Below are 23,770 nucleotides of genomic sequence, written 5' to 3' on the forward strand. Positions count from 1 at the left end.
GATGGTGCAAAAGGAGGACACGAGAAGTGAGAAGGAAATTTAAAAAACACATATTATGAAAACAAACACAGAAACAATGCACATATTCAACGTGAATTTTGATGTTCAAAATGTTCAAAGTTGATTAAAATTGTATTATATAGCTGGCAAGCAGGTGAAAATATGAACACATACACATGAGAATGAGTATGCTGCAGCCGTTTAGACTTAAAATACCCTCAAGGAAACCCTCACCAGAGGACAATTACACAGCTAACATTAATATAATTACAGACCATTTCCTACGATTTAGTGTCATTATATTGTTAATATAAAGGCTTTACCTCTTTAATGGAAATTCCAGAGAGGAAAAATAATTCCTTCACAGGCAGGTAGACAATGTAATCCCTAGGTTCCCCTGGACTATCCCCTTCCCAGCAAACACACTGTATGTGTGTGAGAGAGGTGGAGAGGGATGCAATGCTCTTATATACCAGCTAATGACAGATGGGAGGGGAAAGGTGGAGGAGGGGAGAGACGAAGAGGGAGGCGAGAGGGAGAACGGGTAGAGGTTAGGTTGGGAGGAGAGAGGGAGGAGAAAGAGGAGGGGAATCACCCATGGGTGGAGTGAGTGGGACACAGTAGAGGAGGAGAAATGAGAGAGATGATATGAAGGGGGAGATTAGGGGATGGGAGGAGACAACTCTCGAGGGGGGAGAAGAAGAGGTTGGAGGGGTGAAGGGGGGGGGGGATTAAGCCAAAGAGTGTGGGGAGCACTGCACACAGAAAAAATGACAAAGGGAGGGAGAGGAGGCACAGGAGAGGGAGAGAGGGCAAAGCAGAGGGGACAGTTTATCTTTCATCTGGATATTTTGGGAACATTGACTCAGTGCTGCAGGCTGCTTCATTTAAGGTGGAACCATCCGTAACCAGAACATGACCCGAGGACACATCCCAAAGGCTTTGATTAAAATGTCTCTCAAAGGTTACCTTTAAATGATACATTGGGGTGATGGTGATTTGATACAAGCTCAGGATCACCGCGTTTAAGTCCTGTAACACGGTAGTTTCACTCCTGCTGCGCTGATGCCCCAACTGAGCTTCTTCCTCAGTTGATGTCGCACTTTTGTTTTTACATTTTTCATTAACCATTTAACAATCTCAATCTCTGTACATTTTGGTACAAAGATGTGAGCAATCTAGTGCATAAGTGCAGCACCATCATTTCCATATTGCCCATTTATCAGTTTCTTCATTATTTATGTCCAGACAGCTGGCAGTTCTTCTCCCTCTGCACTTCTACACTGGCTTTTGTCCATTCCCCCTTTTCTGGCCAGACAGATCAATATAGACTTTGTATTTAGACTGACATAGTAGTGGCTCAATTAAACACTCATCCCATTTCTTTTTGGCCCTGACTGCCGAGAAAGGAGTTGGAAAGGAGAGGAGGTGTCTGGACGGTCTTCAAGATAGATAAAAAGAGAGATAGAGAGAGTGCACATAGAACTAAGATGGAGAGACAAGAGGGGGAAGGAACACTTTAATAAGATAACATCATGACGGATACACAGTATGTGTACACAGTATATGAGAAGATTAAATACGCAAAGTCACACACATAAACACAGGATGCTCTTCATTAACCTGCTAATAGACGTTCCCACACTGAGTCTAACGGAGACAGTGCACACTTCTCCAGCACGGCCAGGTTTAACAACAGCAGAGCTAACCCTGGGAGGAGCAGAGACGGCAGAGTCATTAACCCTATTTCCCCTGCAGAGCTGAGGAGGTCTTGATTGCTCATTCTTAAATTTTACAGCAAGGCACTGTGTTTATTCAAAGCCCTACCACAGATGGTTGCTCAAGTTCGTCGTTAAAAAGTCCAACCACATCTTTATACAGGGAGATGACATGGATTATGAGGACGATCTGGTTAGCCTTGTTTGATGCGATGGTGAACACCGTGGGACCTAACATTTCTCAGAGCTGCCTGCCACTGTAGAAACAAGTTTAATGCCAGCATTGCTCTGCTGTTAAATTAATTAAAACCATCTGCTGATTAGCCACAACAACAGTTACCATAACATCCTTGTAAACAGAGAACAACAGCAGGTCAGGTGTGGAAGAACAGAAGACAGATAGATGACAGCAAGCTAGAAAAGCAACAGCGCACCATATGCACAGATTGTCTCCACAGACAAACCCCCCCCAAAGTGCTTTGTCATTCGTTTCACGGCTTGAAATAATTAAAATGCCACACTGGTAATAACAATCAGCTGCTTTGCAGTCACTATAAGGACTAATGATAAGGATTGAGAGAAAATGTCCATTCCTGTTTCTCAAAGTCTAAGGTGTCTTCAAAAGTCTTGTTTTGTCAGTCCAAAGTCCAAAAATATTAATTTTAATATGATACATTTATAAAACTAGGTAATCTCCATATTTGAGAGGCTGAAAACAGCATTTTCTGCTGTTTTTGTATGAAAAATGAATTTAGTCGTCTTATTGTTGCAGCGCTCGTTTAAATCCACTTAAAACATAATGTTTCGCCCTGTGTACTACAGATTATACTTTCTCACATGGTCACATATATACTTATATAAAGAGAACTGCACTTTTTAACTTGGAGGTGTATTGTAAGAGTGGATGCAAGATGAAAAGGTCTTGTATAGACAGGGTTTGGATAAGTTGTCCACCTGATAACTTGTCTCAGGTTTCTCCAGGATGTCTCATTCCCATGTGACATGAGTACTGTTTTTGAGTCCCGTGAAGATTTAATTTCTAAAATAGTCTATTTCACTATCTTAAAACATTTGATCAATTGCTTGTATTGTCAAAAATGGCCAATGGCCAAACACAGCAACAGAGAGAACAAAAGAGACTTGTGGGCCGCAGGATAATGATATCAAACCCTAACAATAGAGAGTGTGCTATAGCTCCAAACCTCAGACACTCTGCCAGTCCTTTGTTCTGTCAAATGGTCTATTCCAGTCCCCATATGTTCACCTCTCCACATGCTTAATGATCACAGCTTAGCCCATAGCCAAAGACACATGCTCACAAACACACGTGCACACACTGAGACAAGCCCCACCCCAAAATGGTATGATAATCTACCCCTGTAATTGACATTTAATGCATCATCCACGTGAATAAAAGGGGAGCACTCACCCCTTCTTCTGCCAGCTGCACACACACGAGAACACACACACACACACACACACACACACACACACACACACACACACACACACACACACACACACACACACACACACAAACAAGCACATAAGCACACGCACACACACACAGGAGGGACACAGCATACATGCAATATTTCTCTTGTATAAATCATATGTTCAGGCCTCAACTGAAGACAACAGCAAACAATACAAATATAATGGACAACTCCCAGTTGCCCATTATATTTGATAAATTATGCTGTGTGCTAAAAAGGGTTTTGATTATTCTGTGAACCTTCATTTATATTCTATACTTTAAAAAGTACAAACTGTGTAGTAAGTGGTTCTATTTATTGTATGTTACAAGTGGGAGCATTCTGCCTCACAAGAACATAAAAAAGCAAAAGGTATGGTAATATAAATAACTGATTTCAAAAGACCTTGGGAAGGCGGTTTTGTTTAGTGCAAAATAAAAGAGTGGATATTGGAGGTATTTTCCTGTCTCCTTCAGTTAGACTGATGAACTCAGAGGAAATGGACTGGCATGCCAGCCTAAATAGCCTACAGTGAGAGGACAAATCACCGAAAAAACAAGCAAACTCCATAATCACACTAGTTATTCATTCAGCTTTCACTCACAGCTGTATACACACTTATCTACAGGTAGACAGACGAACATGTGTAAGGTTGTTTGTGTCGGGGAGAGTATTCGTCTGCCAGCCATCTAATCATTCTGAGCCCTCCAGACTGATATAAGCCCAACTAATCCCTTCCAACCTCTCTATGTAGAGTTAGAGGTAGGGTTAGTAGCCTTTTCTTTTCCAAGGTTTTTGCTAGTGCTGTCTGTCAAAACAATTCCTGTCCAGGGATTTAATTGAATTCACTGCCAAAACCACTAATTGTATTCTACCCAGATAAGTAATGCTTATTCATTGTTAGTAAAATGCATTCTAACACCAGATAAACCAACATTTTTCACTATATATAGACTGTTTCTCCAAACCTGTGGTGTATATAAATAGAAATGAAGTTAGCCTTAGATATGGACAAAATGTTACTTTCCCATTGTTTCGCTCAAGGGAACCAATTAATGTGTGCCATAGGTTTCCATGAAAATGCCGAACAAATCCGTCAAAAACAAAAAAATCCTGATTTGATGCGCCCAAGATATAACTCACTTTCGTAAATTCAGTGTACTATAATGCTATATATAATACTAACAAACTTGTTCGGAATCCAGAGATGAGCTCACTATCAGAACCCTGTATCTCCTGTCTGAGCTCAGTCACCGTTTATAACTGCTCGCTTTCACAGTGGAAAATATTCCTCTCTGCTTACCAGCCAACCAGACAGACAAACACACAGGGAGACAAAGAGCTCAGCACAAAAGATTGTCCATCCTAAGAGAGATAAACTGAGAGAAATCTGGCTTCAGCCGCAAAGAGACACAAACACACAGGTGCACACACACACACACACACACACGTGAATAAAAGGGGAGCACTCACCCCTTCTTCTGCCAGCTGCACACACACGAGAACACACACACACACACACACACACACACACACACACACACACACACACACACACACACACACACACAGACCACAAATGTCACAATTGTTTGAGTCAAGTCTGGGTCAAGCAAACAGAGGTATTTTAAAAGTCAAGTGTAATGTTGCCTCTGAGACAGCACAGAAAGCTTCACAGAAGACCATCCAGCACTTAAGATCAGCTGCTCTTCATCATTTGTACCCCCTATTTGGAAGCAGAGCAATAAACACTCAAGCCACTGACCTATTATTCTTTGTAGCTCCACCTTCATACATTAAGTCATGAACTTAAATGAGCACATTCGTGCTTCCCAGGATGAACTTTGTGTCAGTCCAACAACTTAGTGAATTTGGCTAAATTACTTTTGAAACTGACGCTGGTACAACCTCCTCAGCAGTGACTGATGTTTTGGCTGCCAGCACCGTCAGCATCCCAGGACAGACATTTGAGCCCCTAGTTGACTAACGACAAACTTACTGAAAGTTATGGCACTGTGAAAACAGCTGTTGCTGAGGGTTTTTCCCCCCCCACAGTGCAAAGCATTACAGAAATAGAGCAGCTTCTTGCAGCTGGAAAAAACTGCATTCAGTGGTGAGACAGCTCCAGGAACATCTTGGGAAACAAAAAAATAAATTATCAAATCTTTGGAAACGCTTTCTGGTCTTTAACTTTTGGCAGTATTGGCATTAGCTTTCCACAATTCCAGTATAATTGACCTCTTTTGGCCCATATCTAGAATCATTTCACAATATTTGTGTGTATATTAACTGTGAAAACATCATGGTGATTAAACATATTAAATATTGTTTTATAGTAATATACAGTGTATCATTAGGACAACGTTTGAAGTCTTGTTTGAAGTGTTGATAATATCAAAGATGCAGTTGTGTGTGTGATATTACCGACAATTTTATGACTTGGAAGTTGTAACTTTTCACGACAGATGTGCCTCATTCAGACTGCATTCATTACATCAGCCTCAGTGTCATGGCACTGGCTTTAGGGCAGGGGTGCTGTCAGAGTTCTGTGCGAGGGGGGGGGGGGGCGGGTAAGGATGTGAATGTGTAAAAAATATTTATTTCTTTTTGTTTGTATACTTTTTTTTTGCTTTATCTACAAACAATTCCACGACCCCCCTGCAGTACCTCCGCGGACCCCCTGTTGAAGACTTATGCTTTAGGGCAGGGGTCTGCAACCTGCGAGATATGTGGCGAGAAATGAGTAAACAACAGAAAATGTACTGTTGAAAGACATTTTGTGGGACATTTATGAGGCTGTTGTGTGTTTTAAAAGCCAAAGAAATGATCACCACCTCCATGTGGATGAAATCACACTGAAACGGACATAATCAAACACAAACTGGCCTATTTGTTTATTTTTACTCTTGTTAAGCTGCAGCTATATGTTGTTTTTATCTCAAACTTGTTTTTATTCATTTCATTTTTATATTGTATTTTGTATTGTTTTATATATTCATTTTATTTTATTTATTCAACAAATATGGGGAGGACTCAAATAGGTCTCCATTCTGTGTTCCATTTCTTTCAAACATGGCAGTATATTTGTTCCTTCTCTTTTAAAGAGTTTGGTGTTTGCCTTTGTTAAAACAGGTAAAAAAAAATAGCAATACCATCTCAACAGTTTCCTTTATTGTAAAATTTACAAGCTGAGTTATCAAATATGTTTTGCGGCTCCAGACAAATCTTATTTTGTGGAAGAGGGGACAAAATGGCTCTTTTTATAGTAAAGGTTGCCGAGCCCTGCTTTAGAGGATAAGGAATTATGTATGGATGGTGTTTTTTCTATTACTTTTAGACAAATATGTATCCATAAACCCTTTCTAATGCTTTACCTCCTTCCTCTCTAGCAGACAGCACAGCAGCGGTTCTGTGTTGCCTGCAGAAACTGAGAAATGAACACAGGATCTAAAGGGGAAAAGGTGACGGAGGGCAGCTAAGATCACAGAATGATGGGTAGAAGAGAAGAAGTGATGCGAAATAATTGATTAAAAATTCATCACAAACTGAACCTCAACCTATCTTTAATTAAGTGCTGTAGTCTGTGTGTGTGTGTGTGTGTGTGTGTGTGTGTGTGTGTGCGTGCGTGTGCGTGTGTGTGTGTGTGTGTGCGTGTGTGTGCGTGTATGTATGTGTGTGTGCATGTACACTCACCATGCCTGCCAATATATCAGTGACCAGAGGCAGAGCTTTAGTATTAGCAGAGTCTCAAGGGGAGATCAAAGCATCTGCTCCATTCAGCACAGACTAAAGCATGACCAAACGTCAATACTTACCCGCCCCGCCCCCCACACATTCTTCCTACACCTCTCTCCCTCTTTCTCTTCATGTGGATGTACTGTATGTGTCCATCTTCCATTGTGTATTTGTTATGCTTTATTCCACTAAATGTAACCTAATGTTTACACCATCTCCTCTCTATCTCTGCCTTAATGTCACTTATCTATAATGTACCTTTTACGTGCAATGATAGCCATTAATAAGCCTAAGATTTACTTGTTGATATTGTTACGACAGCAACAACAGTTTAAACAAATACACTGAGTGGTTGGCACTTAAAATCCAAATGAGGGTTTGTGGTTTTTTGTAGAATAAACACCACTTTTTCCATTTTCATTGACAATTGCACACCAATTAGAATACCAACAAAGAAGTGATATAGCCTAGTCCTAGAGTAATAAAAGTGGAAAAAACACTCACGAAAAACAGCTGATAAACTCTGAATGTAACCTAAATAATGTACAAAAACTACACAAGGCAGTAGAAGCATTCACCGTGGGTTAAGCAGGTGTTTACTACTCACCGTGTCGTTGTGCAGTGCCTTGCTCCTGCTTCTGTAAGGCTACCATGTCCTCTCCGGTGTCCTGGGACAATTTACAGTTTATTAGACATCCGCCGCCACTTATTGAACTCTGTGTGTGATAGGTCCGCCAGTAATGGAGCAACGTCATTACGCACTGAGCAGGAGAGAGGGTTCAACATCGAGTACATTACAAATACAGTCAAATACAGCATCACCCACTGGACTGATGGGCTTGTTGTAATTAAAAGTGGTCGCATCCGTCCTCATAAAAGGCAGAGCAGCGTCCTGCCAGGTATAAATTACATCATATGCCAGTAATTTTAGATGGGAGCATTGGTTTTACTGCACGCGTATGCTTCCCTGCATGGTGGTGTAGCCTAACCTCGTTCTCCCTCTTTCGAACACACACACAGTCATAGAGTATGCTCATGCGCTTCTGTCCGTCATGAAGTTGTTGGGTGAAAGGAAATAAAAAACTGCAAGATTATCACTAATGACGTCATTATAGTGTATTTGTCCATCAGTAACACAAGCTGCAATTGAGCATCAGCACAAGGCATACAGTATATTCAGACATTGTCAAACTCTCATCCAAAAACTGTATCAGTATGATGATAGGCTACGGTATGAAAACATGATCATAATATATGACATCAGTTGTCTGGATGTTTTGGGGTGACAGGTGCATTTTTAATGAGGAACACACTGTCTTCTCGTACTACATGAGTGTGAGTTAATGTGACATTTTGATATTTTCTTTTACTTTCTAAAATGACTTCACTGTTGGAAATGTTACTGAATTAAATAAAAGAAGCTGCAGCCATCTTCCACAGTGGGTGAAATCATAGATAATATGATTCACTACATCCATCTAGTGGCCATTCATTGTCATTACATATGAAATAAACGTATTCCAGAATTCGTGCTGCTCATCCTTTTTAAATATGCAAGTGATGGAATGAAATTAACTACAGTTAGGCTACTCAAGTCCATACTATGAAACATTTTGTACTTTTTACTCCACAATAAACTGAAGGATCAAGTGTTTCTTTATGGATTAAGTAAAATAAACAATTAAAAAACCCTCATGGATTAGATGGACGATACATTGTAAAAACCTGAAAACATGGTGTTTGTATGCGAGTAGGCTACCAGGCAGCAGGGAAAGAACCCTGATGCAATAGTTCAGTTATTTATTGAAAAAGTGAAGATACAAAGCTTACTGGCATGGGTAACAAAACATTCCAAACAGAAGTAACAGAGAATCCACAGTAAACAGGAAGAGGGCAGGAGAGGTACAGGCAGGCACAGGTAAGGGTTCACATTCAGGAACAGTTTGCAACGTACAGCGTTTACAATTCAGAGGATGGACCGCAAAGGCATAAAGCAACATTGCCAAACTGGCAAAGAGCAAAGTGGAGATTGATTGTTAAATGCTGTGGGGGTAATTGGGGAATAAGGAACAGGTGAGCAGGTGACTGAGGCAGGTGGGAAAGTCTGAGAGCATGCAGTGAATGGATGAAGTCTCCAAGTCTGGAGAGTTCAGGAAATGCATGTGCCTAGGGGTGTTGTGAGAAGTGGCTGAAGGGAGAGACAGAGAGGCAGAATGGGTAAAAATAAACACAACTGAGGCAGACGTGAAAGGTCTTATAGAATATACAATGCATTGCTGTAGATCATTAAACTATCCATGAGTATATAAAGTGGTTAAAATGTGCTCAATCTTAAACAACTACAGCGGTAAAATAGGACATACACATTATTGCCATTTATCTGCATCCAAAATGTCTGCTGGGAAAAATGCATGTGAAGGATGCCCTAACGATGGACTATCCATTTCACCCTCCAGCTAACGTCAAGTCAAAGTTTATTATAGCCCAACACCACAAATCATGCCCCAAAGGGCTGTGCATATAAAACAAACAGCAATGAGCAACATTAGCAGTCAGGTGCTTTGTATTTTTCCAACAAGGTGTAATTCAGATCAATTCAAACCTTTGCTGGGACCCGAGGTTTTATAAAGCTTACATGCACGCTCCTGTGGTGTCAGTGAAGCGAGAGGCAGACAGTCAGACCTGTCATGAATACTTAAGTATTCCAGCTAATTGTTAATAATGGAAAAGACTGAGTTTAAATTCATGAATTTAATGTATGTGGAATATGAATAGTGAAACCATCCACAGTAATATCACTTTGTCACAAAAAACAACAACAATTACGATATGTTGTCATAGTTCGTTAATATGCACATGTAGGGAAACATGCATACAGTATTTATAGAGCCAACTTTGTATATTCTAATTTGTGCTGCAAAGCATTTGTTCCAACTGGAGTTGTATACAAGTTTGTTCTTTTAAAGTACATGATTTTACTGAAAACAAACCCCAGTTTAAACACACTGAAAGTACCCAGTGCACAGTGACTCCCTTTAGCTGTATTGTACCTGCAAGAAGTATGTCTGAGGCATGATCACATCAGCACCAACGAAAGACAAGCAGTACATGAAACAGCATATCAAGATAAAAAATATTACATCAAATCATATTAACATCAGTGTGAAAAACACAATCCAGACAAGGCTCCGTACAACAGTTTTATTGGTTCGCTTTAAAGACGCCGAGGCGTCAACTATCAGCTCGATAGTGTCATTTTATACAGTAAGCACTGGATTGTGGTCCCTCTGTGGTGTTAGCTGTCAAACTAATGTGAAAGAAACATTATTTTGTTCCTGTACTAAAGGACATCTCTGTGTAGTCACAAAAATGTTGCTGAAATATAATCTGAAAAAGGTCCATCCAGTGTAACTGAGAAACTGAGAAAGGAGGAAGAGCAATTCATTAGGTCAAAGGTCACGCTGTAGCCTCTACAACAACACTAACAATGCTCCCCGCATGTTGCCTTTAACGTAATAATAAATAATAATATTTATACGTGGCATTATAATAAAAGGTCTGACAATAAGTATGCAAGTGACCTTCAGTGAGCCGTGCGAGGCTACTCTTCCCGTGGTTTACTCTACATTCAACTTCACCCTCATAATTTTGAAATATGCTTTCGTAACTTTATATTCTCCCTCATTTCGTCAAACACTGAAATATTAGACTTCTGCTGAATAACAAAAAGAAGACAGAAGGCATACATATAGATACATCAAAGTCAGTTTAATCTCTAGGAATCATATTTGTCCTCTAATGACTCATGTGGCACAGACCTACAGTATATAGCACAACATATTACCACATGTCATTAATCATGCAAACACAATGTCAGGCCAGTTGTTTGGGCTGACCTGTGTTTTCTGGATAAAGGGAAAATAACTTAAAAACACAATCACTCAAATATCAGTGTAAACGTGTGCGCTCTTCTTGAAAATGTGACAAAGGGTGGATTCATAAAGTTCAATCAGCACAGAACATGAAAAAGTGTTACTCCAACATTTTCTCACCATCGTTTCCTCATAATGTTTGTAATGTTTGAGAGGACTCTGAATGAGCCTTCCTCTCCGCCACTGAAGTTACTGTTGTTTTTACTTTTGTATTTATTTTCTATCTTAATAATAGTGCAAATAAACTAAACTACAAAGTAACAACAGATGCACAAGTATCAAATGCTAAAACGCAGATGATACAGACATTAAACCAAAGATTGATCATAAGTGTGTGAATCAAAAGCCACTTTTTCTTTACTTGCAATAATGAGCCAGTTAAGAGCAAGAGGAGATTCATTGGACAGAAGTGATTCTGTTATTCTGGTAAGTGCAATAAATTAACCATCCAAAAATAATAATAATAATAATGATAATAATAATAATAATAATAATAATAATAATAATAATAATAATAATAATAATAATAATAATAATAATAATAATAATAATAATAATAATAATAATAATAATAATAATAATAGAATGAACACAGTCTTTAGTAAAGATCATTGGTCATGTGTACTGTATATAAATCTCGTTGCTGCCTAAAATAGGATTTTGAATCACACGCTCACTCAGATCACTGGCAACAACACTGTAGCATTCACAAGCAACACACTAGTATTTGTTTTATGAATAGGAAAAGTGTAAAGGAACAGTGGAGCGTTTGTTTCAAAGCGCAGTGTCCACACATTGAGCAAGACATATTAAAGTCACCACAAAGAAAAATGTAAAAGTTCTTATTTTATGAGACACATTTGTCTCTGCCTCAGTATTACATAACAGCCTCACATTTTCATTATCCCACTCTCTCCCTGCCAATAAAAATTCTGAGAGGTCCACATTCCCTAAAGGAACTACTACCACAAGACAATAATTGAATATATATACCTTGTATACTATAAAAACCTAAAGTTATTCCTTTGCTTTCCTTCTGTAGAACCTTTTGTGTGATATTAGGACTAAAAATAAACAGAAATGTAGCTTTTTTTGGTTCATGTTTCCTCCTTTTAACTCAAGTAAACTGGTCTAATTTTAAATGCTAATGACCTCTCACACAACAGTGGTGGGACTCATCAGGGACAACAACGAACTGGCCTACAGGGAGGAGGTGAAGCATCTGACAGACTGGTGTCACACCAACAACCTGATCCTGAATGTTGACAAAACAAAAGAGATCATTGTTGACTTCAGGAAAAAACAGCACTGTCACACCCCCCCACTCCTCCTCAACGGCACAGCAGTGAAGACTACAGACAGCACAAAGTTCTTGGGGGTGCAACTCCCAAATAGTCTGACCTGGTCCCTTCACACCTCCTCACTGGTGAAAAAGGCACAGCAGCGCCTACACTTTCTGCGTAGGTTGAAAAGAGCACAGCTCCCCCCTCCCATCTTCACCACGTTCTACAGAGGCACCAGAGAGCATACTGACCAGTTGCATCTCTACCTGGTCTGGAAACTGCAACACCTCAGACTGGAAGTCTGCAGAGAGTGGTGAGGACAGCGGAGAGGATCATCGGGGCGTCTCTTCCTTCCATCAGAGACATTGCTAATAAACGCTGCCTCACCAGAGCCCAGAACATTATAAAAGACCCCACTCACCCCCACCACGGCCTGTTCTCCCTGCTGCCCTCTGGCAAGAGGTTCCGCAGCATAAAGAGCAGAGCAACCAGACTCTGCAACAGTTTCTTTCCCCAAACCTGTCAGACTGTTTTTCTCCTGAGCAATGTGATGTGAACTCCACTCTAAGAACTCTTAAATGTATATATTTTATAGAGTGTATATATGTTATTTATATAAAGTACATTTATATTTTAAGTACACATTTTATTTTATATTTCTGCATCAGCACCACGACATTTTTAAATATTTATGACCAATTACTCAGTCACTTTTACAGTAAGCCAGGACAAACAAAATTTCATTTTGAATTGTACATTGTATAATCTCGAAATGACAATAAAGTTTTTTCATTGATTGATTGATTGATTCAGTCTCCAGCAGATAATCCATGAAGTGTGCACAGTTCATGGACCTAAACTTGAATAGCTAAACTAAGAATCCAGTTTGTCTTGGGCCCCAAACTCATGAAAGTATATTGTTACACATGTCATTTTTGAGGGATCTAATAACAATATGCTGCAGCCCATGCTGCCCCTCGGGCTGCACCTGTCCCTGCAAAAGTCTGACAAACACGGCATACTGCATACCGGTTCCAATACCATTTCCGGTCATATTGTTTCATTTTGCATACCAACCTTTCTTCTGCACTCCAGTTATATCTAACAGAGTTGTATAACTTTAAAGGATGAGTCAACAAACCAGAAACAATTAATCATTTTGCTAGAAAAATGCTTTGTCCACAGCCAAACACCAAAGCAAGTCTGGGCTTACAGAGAAGAGTATGTCTGTGGTGACACATTCTAATAAATAATAAAGCTTCAGTGAAAAGAAAAAGAGGTAAATTCTTGTCCAGCAAAGTCCAGCTGGTCAAGGGAGTAGCGCCACTGCCTCAAAGACTTCTGAGGAGAAGTTTAGGCTGACAAAAACATTGTTCTCCATTGCCTCAACACTGTCTTCTAAGCAGACAGTGTCACGGTTGATGAGGCTGCTTTCAGATGTGGGACTGATGACAATTATGCGTGGGACATCCTGAGACGATCTGAGGTCAGTGGTCGGGATTTTTCCAAAATGCAGCGAATCGAGGGAGTCGCTCTTGTGGTGATCACTGACGCTGCCTTTACTCTCCCTTGCATCTGAAAACTCGCTGGTCAAACTCTGGCTGCGCCTCCTGGTCAGAACCAGTAGGGGGAGAGTGGCGACGGTGAGAGAACTGCAAACCAGTTCATGGTCACAGGTGCTCGATGATTCACTCATGGTAGATGGGTGCTGGCAATGTAAAAAAAAACAGTTTCCTCAATTACCCAAAAACACATTTAAGCTGAATTTGCACTTTTTCTATGTTGTGTTTTCTCACCTTCTCTGCTTCGTGGGTTAGGGTAGACTTCCTCTCTAATTGTTTCTTATAAGACCTGCTTCTGGAAGACTGTCTGTACGATGACATGCTTCTGAGGGAATCACCTGACTGCCTTCCCAAATGCTCCATCTCTACATCCCTTAATACCTGCAGGACAGAACAGAACTAATATGAGCTGAATTGAACTAAACTAAAAGGAAATCCTTCAAGATGAACTCAGCTCAGATCAGTATGTAATTTCCCTTTTAATAAAAAGCTCTGAGAGTTAAACTCAAAATGTATCAAGAAACAGAAGCAACTTAATGATAAACTTTACATTTTTGCAGAAGCAGAAGATTATGTTAGTCAAGCTTGGAAAGGTTCACATCTGCTGTATATCTTACAATGGTGCTGGACATAACTCAAAGAAAATACTCAAATATTTTCCCCATGCAACAAGGTTTCAATTGTGGCAAATGCATCTTTGATTGAATTTAGTTTTAACAATAACCTGCAATGAAAAACTTCAGATTCTGTCGCATAAATGAGCTGTTGGAAGATAATATCCACTTTTATATTAAACATCCATTTCTTTAAAACGTATTTGTGCATTGACCATTTGCCATATTTTAGTGAAGCATATTCAAATCAACCATTTTAACCAAATGCCACATTTGAAAATAAAAAAGCACATGGGAATAAATGCTATAAATATTTGAATACAAATCAAGATGTATAACACATGTATGTTTCTCACAGATTGTTGTTGAGAGACTGTAAAAGTCACAAAGATTAAAAGAGATTTAAGGCAAAATATTCACAAAATTCCTTCAGTTTAGTGATAGCCCATCTTATTGAACAACAATATAAAGGTTAAAGGATTACCATGTCAGGGGACGCTGCAACAAAGTGCGTCCTTGATGCTGTGGACTGCCTGCTAATGATGGAGTCCCTGTAAGAGGACTCGCTAATGGAGGAGGAGATGCATTCCTTCCGAGGAGTGGGAAACAGAAACCAAAGGCAGGGAAACTTTTCAGCCAGAGTCATCCTAATAAAATACAGAACAGAAAAAAAATATCCTCAGTTTATTTTGTTTTTCAAAGTTGTTTATGATGAACTACTTTCAAATCAAGATATAATACATGTACAAAAGACAAATAGAATTTACCTGTATTTGTTGTGTATGATAGCATAGATGATAGGATTGTAGATAGCGGAGGCTTTTGCTATGATTGCAGGGACAGCCTTGGAATATGGCGACAGGATGTCGGCATGACTGAATGAGACAGAACAACAGTTGCTTGAAAAAAAAACATGTTCATCTTGTAGTCCTTTGTTTCTAGCGTGACAACACCACATGCCTACCACGACTCAAAGTTCCCTTTATCTTTCTATATTTTGTAACTTAATGAAGGGGTGTATTGGATAAGGGATTAGCCTAAATGTGCCAACTGCCACCGAGGGCTGGTTTAGTCCATCTGATCGTTTGGTGTGTGTGTGTGTGTGTGTGTGTGTGTGTGTGTGTGTGGCCACCGTTCGCCTGTGAATGCGGGCAAATATATGATTTTGAAGTTAGATAACTATACCTCATGTCAGAAGAGACATGCGGTTTAGTGAATGTTGTAATAAGCAGAGGACATATGAGCAGCTTTACCTTCTGCTGTATGTCACTGATCCAGAGCAAAACATTATGTAATAACACATTAATGCCATTTTGGGGAGATTTTAAACCAGATTGGCAGTCAGAGTGTAGCATGGCAGTCACTTGTAACTTTCGTTTGACTGCCATGTCTGCTGATTGTTGGTTTCCTCAATGTTTCCGGCCGAGCCTCATTCGATTCTTAATACTCAACTAATTAGTTGATGCATCTAGATACATTTTTAAAGAAGCAGGCAGGTGATTATGAAATATGATTAAATCAAACACATCGTAATATATGTATGTTACAGTTTAGTTTGTGTCTTATTATTACATGAAGAAACCCCAGAAGTTAATAATGTTTTATTTGTCGTAAAACAGAAAAACATGAACATCAGCTCTGACACAAGTCTTTCAAACTGTTTGCTGCTTATTGACAATACATTTCTGCTTTTCATCTTTGAAAAAACAAACAGTAATTCACTCTTAAAGATCCAAGCAAAGAGAACATTTGTCAGGACGCTAGTGGAAATCTGGAAACCCATTTAAAATTTAAGATGATGTCTCTTTAAACTTGCAAATACTGCACGTAGCACAGCATAAACTGTTTAATCTACATAATGTAGTTTGTGAATCAAACTACATGTGCTGCCGTATTACCTCCACAACAGCTTTTCCATGTAAACTTTACTGAGCAGCATGTTTAGTGTGTTAACTTGTGGAGCGGACTACACTGTGTCCTGTCCCGTCAGATTATTTAATGTCATGTATTTATGTTATAGTTTAGTTCATGTTCAGTATGTAATACCTCTCAGGTCAGGTTATGTTAAATTACAGTCACGCTTGTCTAATGTCGTCTTGCACTGCCTAGTGTGTTTTTCCCGCTCCTGATTGTTGTCACCTGTGTCCCCTTACCTCATGTATATATAGTCCTGTCTCTCCTTGTCTTGTGCCAGTTTGTCTTGTAAACTTAATCAAGTGTATGTTTCTTGTTAATGGGATTTTGGATTAAAAGATCTTTTTGTTTGAACGTCGCTGTTTGAGTCGCGTATTTTGGATCCTGTGTTTTTTCGTTCCGTGGTTCGTGACACACTGTGCATAAAGAATGTCTCTGGTAGCACTGACATATACAAGGAGTAAACATGTCTTACAGTGTCCCTCAGTACATATACTGAATGCACACTGGTTTACATTGTCCACCATTACTTCAACAATAATGGGTCGCATGTATTCAAAAGTAACTGGTTGGAATCTTCAGAGAGTAACGATTACTACATAACAGAGACGCTATTATAGAGGATCAAAAACATTATCTGAAAATGTACAAGCACACCAAAAACATTTCAGCATAAAGATTCTCATTCATGAAAGAAGTCTTACCCGGCCCAGGAAATCAGCGTGACACAGGCGTACGGTGACCAGGAGAGGACATAAACCACAATGACGACAAAGGCAATCTTTGCCAACTTCCACTCACTCCTCATGGACTTCTGCTGGATCAGGGTGGATTTCCTCACCTGAGCCCCCAGACGCTCGACCTCCCTGTAGGTGGAGCAGGATGAAGACGGCAGTTAGAGAAAGCTAGACCCCAAATCATATTTCAGGTTATTCAAATCTGACTGGACATTTTATAACACCAATCTCTGCACAATAAAGAAGTGATTTAAGATGAAGAAAAAGAAGCCTTAGTATTCACTTCTGGTTTGGGATTTGTAAGGATGTACGCATCCGTATACATGAATTGTACACATGTATTTAAAAAAAGTAGGTCCTTTTCCGTGTCAATAAACTCAGCAACAAAGAGGAGCGCAAATTATATAAAATGCATTTCTGGATTATCCAAATCATTTATATTGCATTTATCTCCTCCTAAACAAGAACACAATAACATAAACACACTCTCTGATAGAGAGTTACAGTACCTGCCCGTCTTCCGTACAGCCAGAAACATAAAGAGATAGCAGTAAAGGATGATCCCCAGAGGAATGAAGAAAACAAAACAGCACAACATCATCGTGTAGCTCCTATTGGCCAATGTGTATGTGACATAATCCCATGTACAAGACGTCATCAGGCCCTCCGGGATATAGGAGCCTATAAGGGTGAAAGAACATCATGTTTTTATTAAGCTATCGGGTATTACATCAGTTGTTCTGCATTTTGTTTCACATAAGACTTTGTTCTTGCTATGATGTAATGTCTGTTGAGCAGTAGATTGAGATCGCAGGTTAGCTGTGTTAATACAGGTGGAAGAGAATGGAGATCAGTTACATAATCCTTGCATCAGTTTATCTACAGCACAGGTCATTTGCCTGTTTCTGTTGTTTCTGCACTTCTGTGCCAAGTGAATGAGGATGATAAGAAAAGACATCCAGGGTAGAAGAAACTCACTCCAGCCAACAAGAGGAGCCAGACTCCAAGCCAGAGAGTAAAGCCAGACCATGAGGATGGCCAGGGTGGTTCTTCGCTTGGAGCTCCAGTGAATGGCCTGCAGAGGCTTGGTGATAACCAGGTAGCGGTCGATAGAGATGGCCAGTAGGTTTATCATGGAGGCGATGCCAAACAAGGCGCCACAGAACGCATACATCTTACAGCCTGCAGCGAAGGAACACATACAAACATATAAATGACTCAACAACAACAAGAGCGCAATACTACAATGTGTGTTTGTTAAAAGTGTGATTAATAGGGAATTACCCATCTCTCCAAACATCCATTCCTTGTAGAGACAGTTGATGAAGAAGATGGGGGACTGTGTGAAAGCCATGAGGAAGTCACTGATCGCCAGGTTCATGATGAAGTAGTTTGGCAGGTTACGAAGCTTCTTGTTACTACACACACACACACACACACACACACACACACACACACACACACACACACACACACACACACACACACAGAGGAAGGAAGGAAAGCTTTATGGTCAGCCTGAACAAAATACCAAATGTAGTAGAGAGCCCTGGAATTTGAGGAGTTAGTTACAATATGCAAAGGAAAAAAAAGTTGGATTATTGGCATATTATGCATTGGTGTTATAATTTTTCCTCTGAGCCACTGTATGACTAGGTGTATAGCTAATAAATAAATAATATATATAATATATTTTGTTATAAAGCTTTTGATCAAGATTTTATTAAGGGAAGAAGAAAGTGTCATCTGAGTTAAGGTACACTTGTATCTCACACTATCTTGTTTGAAAGCATCTCAGCAACACATAACTGTTTAATTATCAGCATGAATCAGAAACAAGCTCTTTTGTTATCAGCGATCTCAGGATTAGCACTGATGCCACCAAGGTCTCCGTTCCAGTTGTATTAGATTAAAGTGCAGCCTTTGATATAATTGATCACCCTCTTCGTATTGAGTGTTTTAGATTGGTTCTGCTATTACATATAGTTTTCTAACTATAGGAGGTCATGTATCAAGGGAATATGAGTTGCCCAGGGAAGCTGCATTGGTCGTGTACATACTTCCTTTAGGGGATATTATCAGAGAACAGAAACTCAATTTCCACAGCTATGCTGATGACACACATCTGTTTATTTCTTTGGACCCAAGTGATGACCTAACCCTCTGCCAGATAACAACTGGTTTGGCTGCAGTAAACAAGTGGATGCAAACCAACCTTCTTAAATGAAATGCTGAGAAAGCAAAAATGTTATGAGTTGGCCCACAAACAAAAAGAGAGTTAGTACATTGCCAAACGTGGCAATGTGACCCCACATGTTACACCAGTAGCCTGGGCATTATCCTTGACTCAGACTTCCATTTTAAATCCACATAAAGAAGGTAAAAAAGTGAGCTTTGTTTAATTTAAGAAATATCACAAAAGTATGGCCATTCATATCCCAACAAGATGCCAAACTACTTGATGTTGTGTTTTTCTTCATGTTCAAGTAGACTATTGTAATACTCTCCTCCCAGGTCTTCCAAAACATTCCCATTGATAAACTACGATTAATTCAGATTCAGAATTTTAACTAGAACAATAACGAGAGAGCAAACCCCCCCCCTCCCTTTTAGCTAACCTGCACGGGCACCCAGTGCCTGTTAGGATTAAAAAGCCCTTTGCTGAACTGGTCATCTCTGTGTGAACCTGAATTCCTAGCAGCTTGATTAAGCAGCGTATTGACCTGATGTCTTCATCCCCTGACTCTGTATTGATTAAACTCTGTTTCTGCATCTACTGAATTAAAAGTGATTGAACACCAAACAATCAGGTTTTGTATGCAAGGGTCGTGTGAATACGTTTTTTTGTGTCTGCTTGTTTGCCTCTTTTGATATCACTGCTATGTATGTGTTTATGTAACCAAGTGTCTGTGCATGCATATGCATATTACCACAGTATTCTCTTCATTCCTGGAAAATCATCATATCGAGTGACATCTTACTTAAAAGACAATTATCTCCCTCTGTGATTGTGTGCGCGTGTTTGTGTGTCTGTGTGTGTGTGTGTGTGTGTGTGTGTGTGTGTGTGTGTGTGTGTGTGTGTGTGTGTGTGTGTGTGTGTGTGTGTGCGTGTGTGTGCGTGTGCGTGTGTTTGTGTGTTAATGATTTTCTCTTGGAACCCTTAATAACATCATGTGCATTTCTGATTCAGTAAACACAAATTATCAGCACAACACAATGGAGAACCCATTTAATCTATCCCCAGTAATGGACAACTGAAATATAAAAGCTTCTGACAATCCCCATAACACACACACACACACACACAAACACACTTTTTTCTTTTTTATCTCTGACCCAGTTTCTGTGAAACCGTTAATATCAGTAGCACAGTAGGAGGTCAATAGCAGTCCAAATTACATAACAAATAACATACATTGTTCCTCTTTGACTTCTTAAAGGAAGTTTAAAATGTAAGAACCACTCATCTTGCAGAATGAGAATGTGAATTTCGCTATGGCTTTAAACTGCTTTCTAAATTTGATTTATAACAGTAAAAAAAACACATTTCACCAAAATGTAAAGACAGATGTGTACGATGCATACAAATAATTACATTTGGGTAGAAGCACAGTTAAAAGCCTCAGTCGTGATCTCATATCACGCATATTTTCACCAAAAAGGGATCTTCTATAATATTCAGAAAGTAAACTAATACGTTTTCAAAGATTACTTTACTGGCTATCGGCTGCTATTTGGAAGCCCTTTGATCCTCTGAAGAGTATAATACAAGACACATACTGACCCTCCCTCTGCAGTGAATTAAAGACAACTAAAGCCTCTCAATCAAAGTTGAGAAATATAAATGTATTTCAAACACCCCACGCTACCTGTGCTTACTGATCCACACACTCAGTGTTTCTGTCCGTCTCTCTATCTGTCTAGCTCTCTGTGAGACCATAACATATATAAGTGACTATAACATCCCCTCAGGGCTCCGATTTGAAGAGAGACCCACGTTAAAAAGGTTAAGGGATGCACTGAAAAGAACAGGCACACGCTATGATTCAATGTGAAAATCGGAAGAAACAAAAACCACTCACACAAACCCACCTATAGAAGGCGAACATAACCAGCGCGTTGCCAGTGATGCCCAGAATCCCGATAACAAAGACAAATAAGGCGACGATGTAGTGAGCATGGTCAGGCACATCCACCTTGCTGATGAAGCTGCTCTGGGTGTGAGCTTTCTCTGGCTCCATGCTCTCAGTGGACCACATGGTTCAAACACCTCATCAGGACTGCCAACCTGGCAGGATGCAGTGGGTTTACCAGATTGTAAACTTTGCTTTCCATATGTCGGGTCTCCATAGTAGTATCATTTGCACAAGCGATACAGTATCTTCTTTAGATTGTGCTTTATTAAGGTCTAGATTGATCAAGATTCACTTTAGTGAGTGAAGCCCTCGTTCTTCCCATCATAAAACATCCATTCAATTATATGAAGCAGCAGGTTTGTGTAGATGTGAAATGTAAAGTCCATATGTTTACTTCTGGAACAAAAGCTGGAAGAATGAAAAGGGTGATCTGTACAAAAGGATCTTATAATGCCAGATGTTAACAAGTTGTTATGCTTTTCTGATCTGTAACAAAATGTAGAAAAAACTACAGATCCTCTTGAACTTCTTTGTCCAGCAAGTTAGATGCTAGACGATGTCCACAGCTGTCCAGTCAATAGTTATTTCCAAATGTATCAAATGTAGACGCTACATCCATTCTGTTATTCTCCTCTGGTCTGCAGTTCAACAACTTGTCTTCCGCCTAATGTTTCCTGTTTGATACTTGGGTTATTGAGTTGATTATATACATCCAGTATATTGAATCCCCCACTCGTTGCACATTGTCACTGTCCGTCCACTCAGTGTTAGCCTGCAGCCTCTTCATCCATCACACCAGCTGTGCACCAAGCTCTTGATCAGTGGCCTGTCTCTGATTATCTTACCAACTAGCGACTCCAACCTCTCATCTTTCTCTCTCTCTCTCTCTCTCTCTCTCTCTCTCTCTCTCTCTCTCTCTCTCTCTCTCTCTCTCTCTCTCTCTCTCTCTCTCTCTCTCTCTCTATGTGTCTCTCTCTCGCTGTCCCATGTTGTTCTGGGTTGCGCTCTCAGCCCTGCCCCCTTGTCATTCTCTCTCTCTCTCACCCCTACCCACCCTTCATGTAATATGGCCCAGCCCAGGGCTCTAACCCTTTAACTACGAGATCCTTACATAACAGCCATAATGCTCACTAACACTACCAGTATTAACAGCCATTTTAGCACAAACTACACATGCACACGATGATGCAGGTGCGTCACCTTTCATGTCTATCTATTTATGCCAGTCTGCAATTCATTACAGCGGTCAGTAAACAAGCTGACCAGTCTGTGAATCCTCTGGAATGCATGCAATTATTCTGAAATGTTCTCTTGTCCAAAAACATTCAGCTCTGCTGCATCATTGTTGTGCTCACACTCACCAACATGCACATACTTTTTAAGAACATCAAACTAATTGGTCTTCCCACTCCAAATGTTTACCGCCGATTCACCACAGCTCCAACTCGCAAAGGCACACATCATTATCCAGAACACACACACACACACACACGCGCGCGCACACACACACACATACTCACTTATTTAACATTTGATACCTTCCCTTTAGCTGTATTAAAAGGTTATTCATGTGCAGAAGGGCCAGCTTTAAGAAATCTTAAAATACCACAGAAAAATTTAACCCCAGAGCCAAAACATTGTTATTTTAGAAGAGTACTCATTCCCAAAGGATTTATACAAATCTGGAAATAAGATCATAGTATAATGATGTAATATCATGGACATGCAATGTCCCAATTAAATATTTATGCATCACCGACATTGCAAAACAACATGGTAGCAACTAAAATCTGTGAAACCATCAATCAAGTAGTTCAGGCGAATGGGCTTTACTTGGTTAAATAATGCACAATGTGAATCTAAGAAAGTGTGCATATTGTCTTCAATAAGAATAATTGTATTTGATAATGTGATCAAGATCCATTTCGGAAGAGGCATTATAAAGCCCTCTTCTGATTGATATTCTTATGACAGCTGACCGGACATGGGAAGGAAGCATACCTCATCTGCTGGTCATTGCTTTTTATGGTGCTTGAACATGTTGTAAAGGAGATGAAGGGAATAGAGGGAGGTGAAGAATGCAGAGCTTAGACAGAGATGTCAACTAAGCCCCTACAGCAAGGGATAGCCTTAATCTGCACACTGTGCATGCATGTGGATCAGTGTTTGATCTGCCTGGAATAAGAATTTACATGATACGCTACATGCATGGCTGTGGCTTATGTGTGTGCCTGCATGCATGCATGTCTGTCCACATATGCATGCATGTGTTCTTGTGTATAATATGTGTACCATATTACACAGAGCACAGATTACTGTTGCAGGGTTCTACTGTCCTTGATGACCTAATCACAGTTGTTGTGTTTATGTTTACAGTATGTCAGCACAGCAGGGAAATATACAAGGGATTTATTGAGTATGTAATTCCCCCTTTGTGAGCCTAGCCATCTGCATGTCTGATAAACAGATGCCAAATATGCTCATTATGTACACTAGTAAAGTTAAAAATAAACTAAGATGTATATAGTATATTGTGAACTGCCAAAAGCTTATAAACACATGTTACAGAGGGGAGTAGCTGTTTGATTACACACATAAAATAAAATTTGATGTTGATTTGCCTCACACTGAGTGTGACTGCAAAGCCATTTGTCATGTTAAGTC

The 23,770-nt window shown here is 39.8% G+C and overlaps 2 protein-coding genes across 3 annotated transcripts in view; both read right to left on the reverse strand.

The window, feature by feature from the left end:
- Nucleotides 1-425, reverse strand: part of pdlim5a (PDZ and LIM domain 5a) — a 59,569-nt gene extending 59,144 nt beyond the window's left edge. For both annotated transcript variants that reach the window (XM_029440795.1, XM_029440796.1), the window contains exon 1: nt 324-425. The gene's annotated coding sequence lies outside the window, so the exon portion shown is untranslated. The remainder of the gene's footprint in view (nt 1-323) is intronic.
- Nucleotides 426-13,452: 13,027 nt separating this feature from the next.
- opn4xb (opsin 4xb) lies at nt 13,453-21,229 on the reverse strand. Its single transcript, XM_029440208.1, has 9 exons — nt 21,063-21,229; nt 18,255-18,388; nt 17,949-18,152; nt 17,480-17,651; nt 16,938-17,099; nt 15,087-15,194; nt 14,804-14,966; nt 13,940-14,086; nt 13,453-13,851 (listed from the first exon to the last, which is right to left on the reverse strand). The coding sequence occupies exons 1-9, from the start codon at nt 21,227-21,229 to the stop codon at nt 13,453-13,455; spliced, it is 1,656 nt and encodes a 551-aa protein (XP_029296068.1).
- Nucleotides 21,230-23,770: the final 2,541 nt, after the last annotated feature.

The sequence above is a fragment of the Cottoperca gobio genome, chromosome 9 (genome assembly GCF_900634415.1).
Source record: "Cottoperca gobio chromosome 9, fCotGob3.1, whole genome shotgun sequence".
NCBI lineage: Eukaryota > Metazoa > Chordata > Actinopteri > Perciformes > Bovichtidae > Cottoperca > Cottoperca gobio.

Bases quoted from the DNA above. Each gene is read 5' to 3' on its own strand.
- opn4xb (XM_029440208.1), bottom strand. From the start codon at position 21,229: ATGTGGTCCACTGAGAGCATGGAGCCAGAGAAAGCTCACACCCAGAGC. The intron at 17,652-17,948 runs GTGAGTTTCTTC...TCACCCTTATAG, and splicing joins GGCTCCTCTTGTTGGCTGGA to GCTCCTATATCCCGGAGGGC. The intron at 17,100-17,479 runs GTACTGTAACTC...CTCCACCTACAG, and splicing joins GCTGTACGGAAGACGGGCAG to GGAGGTCGAGCGTCTGGGGG.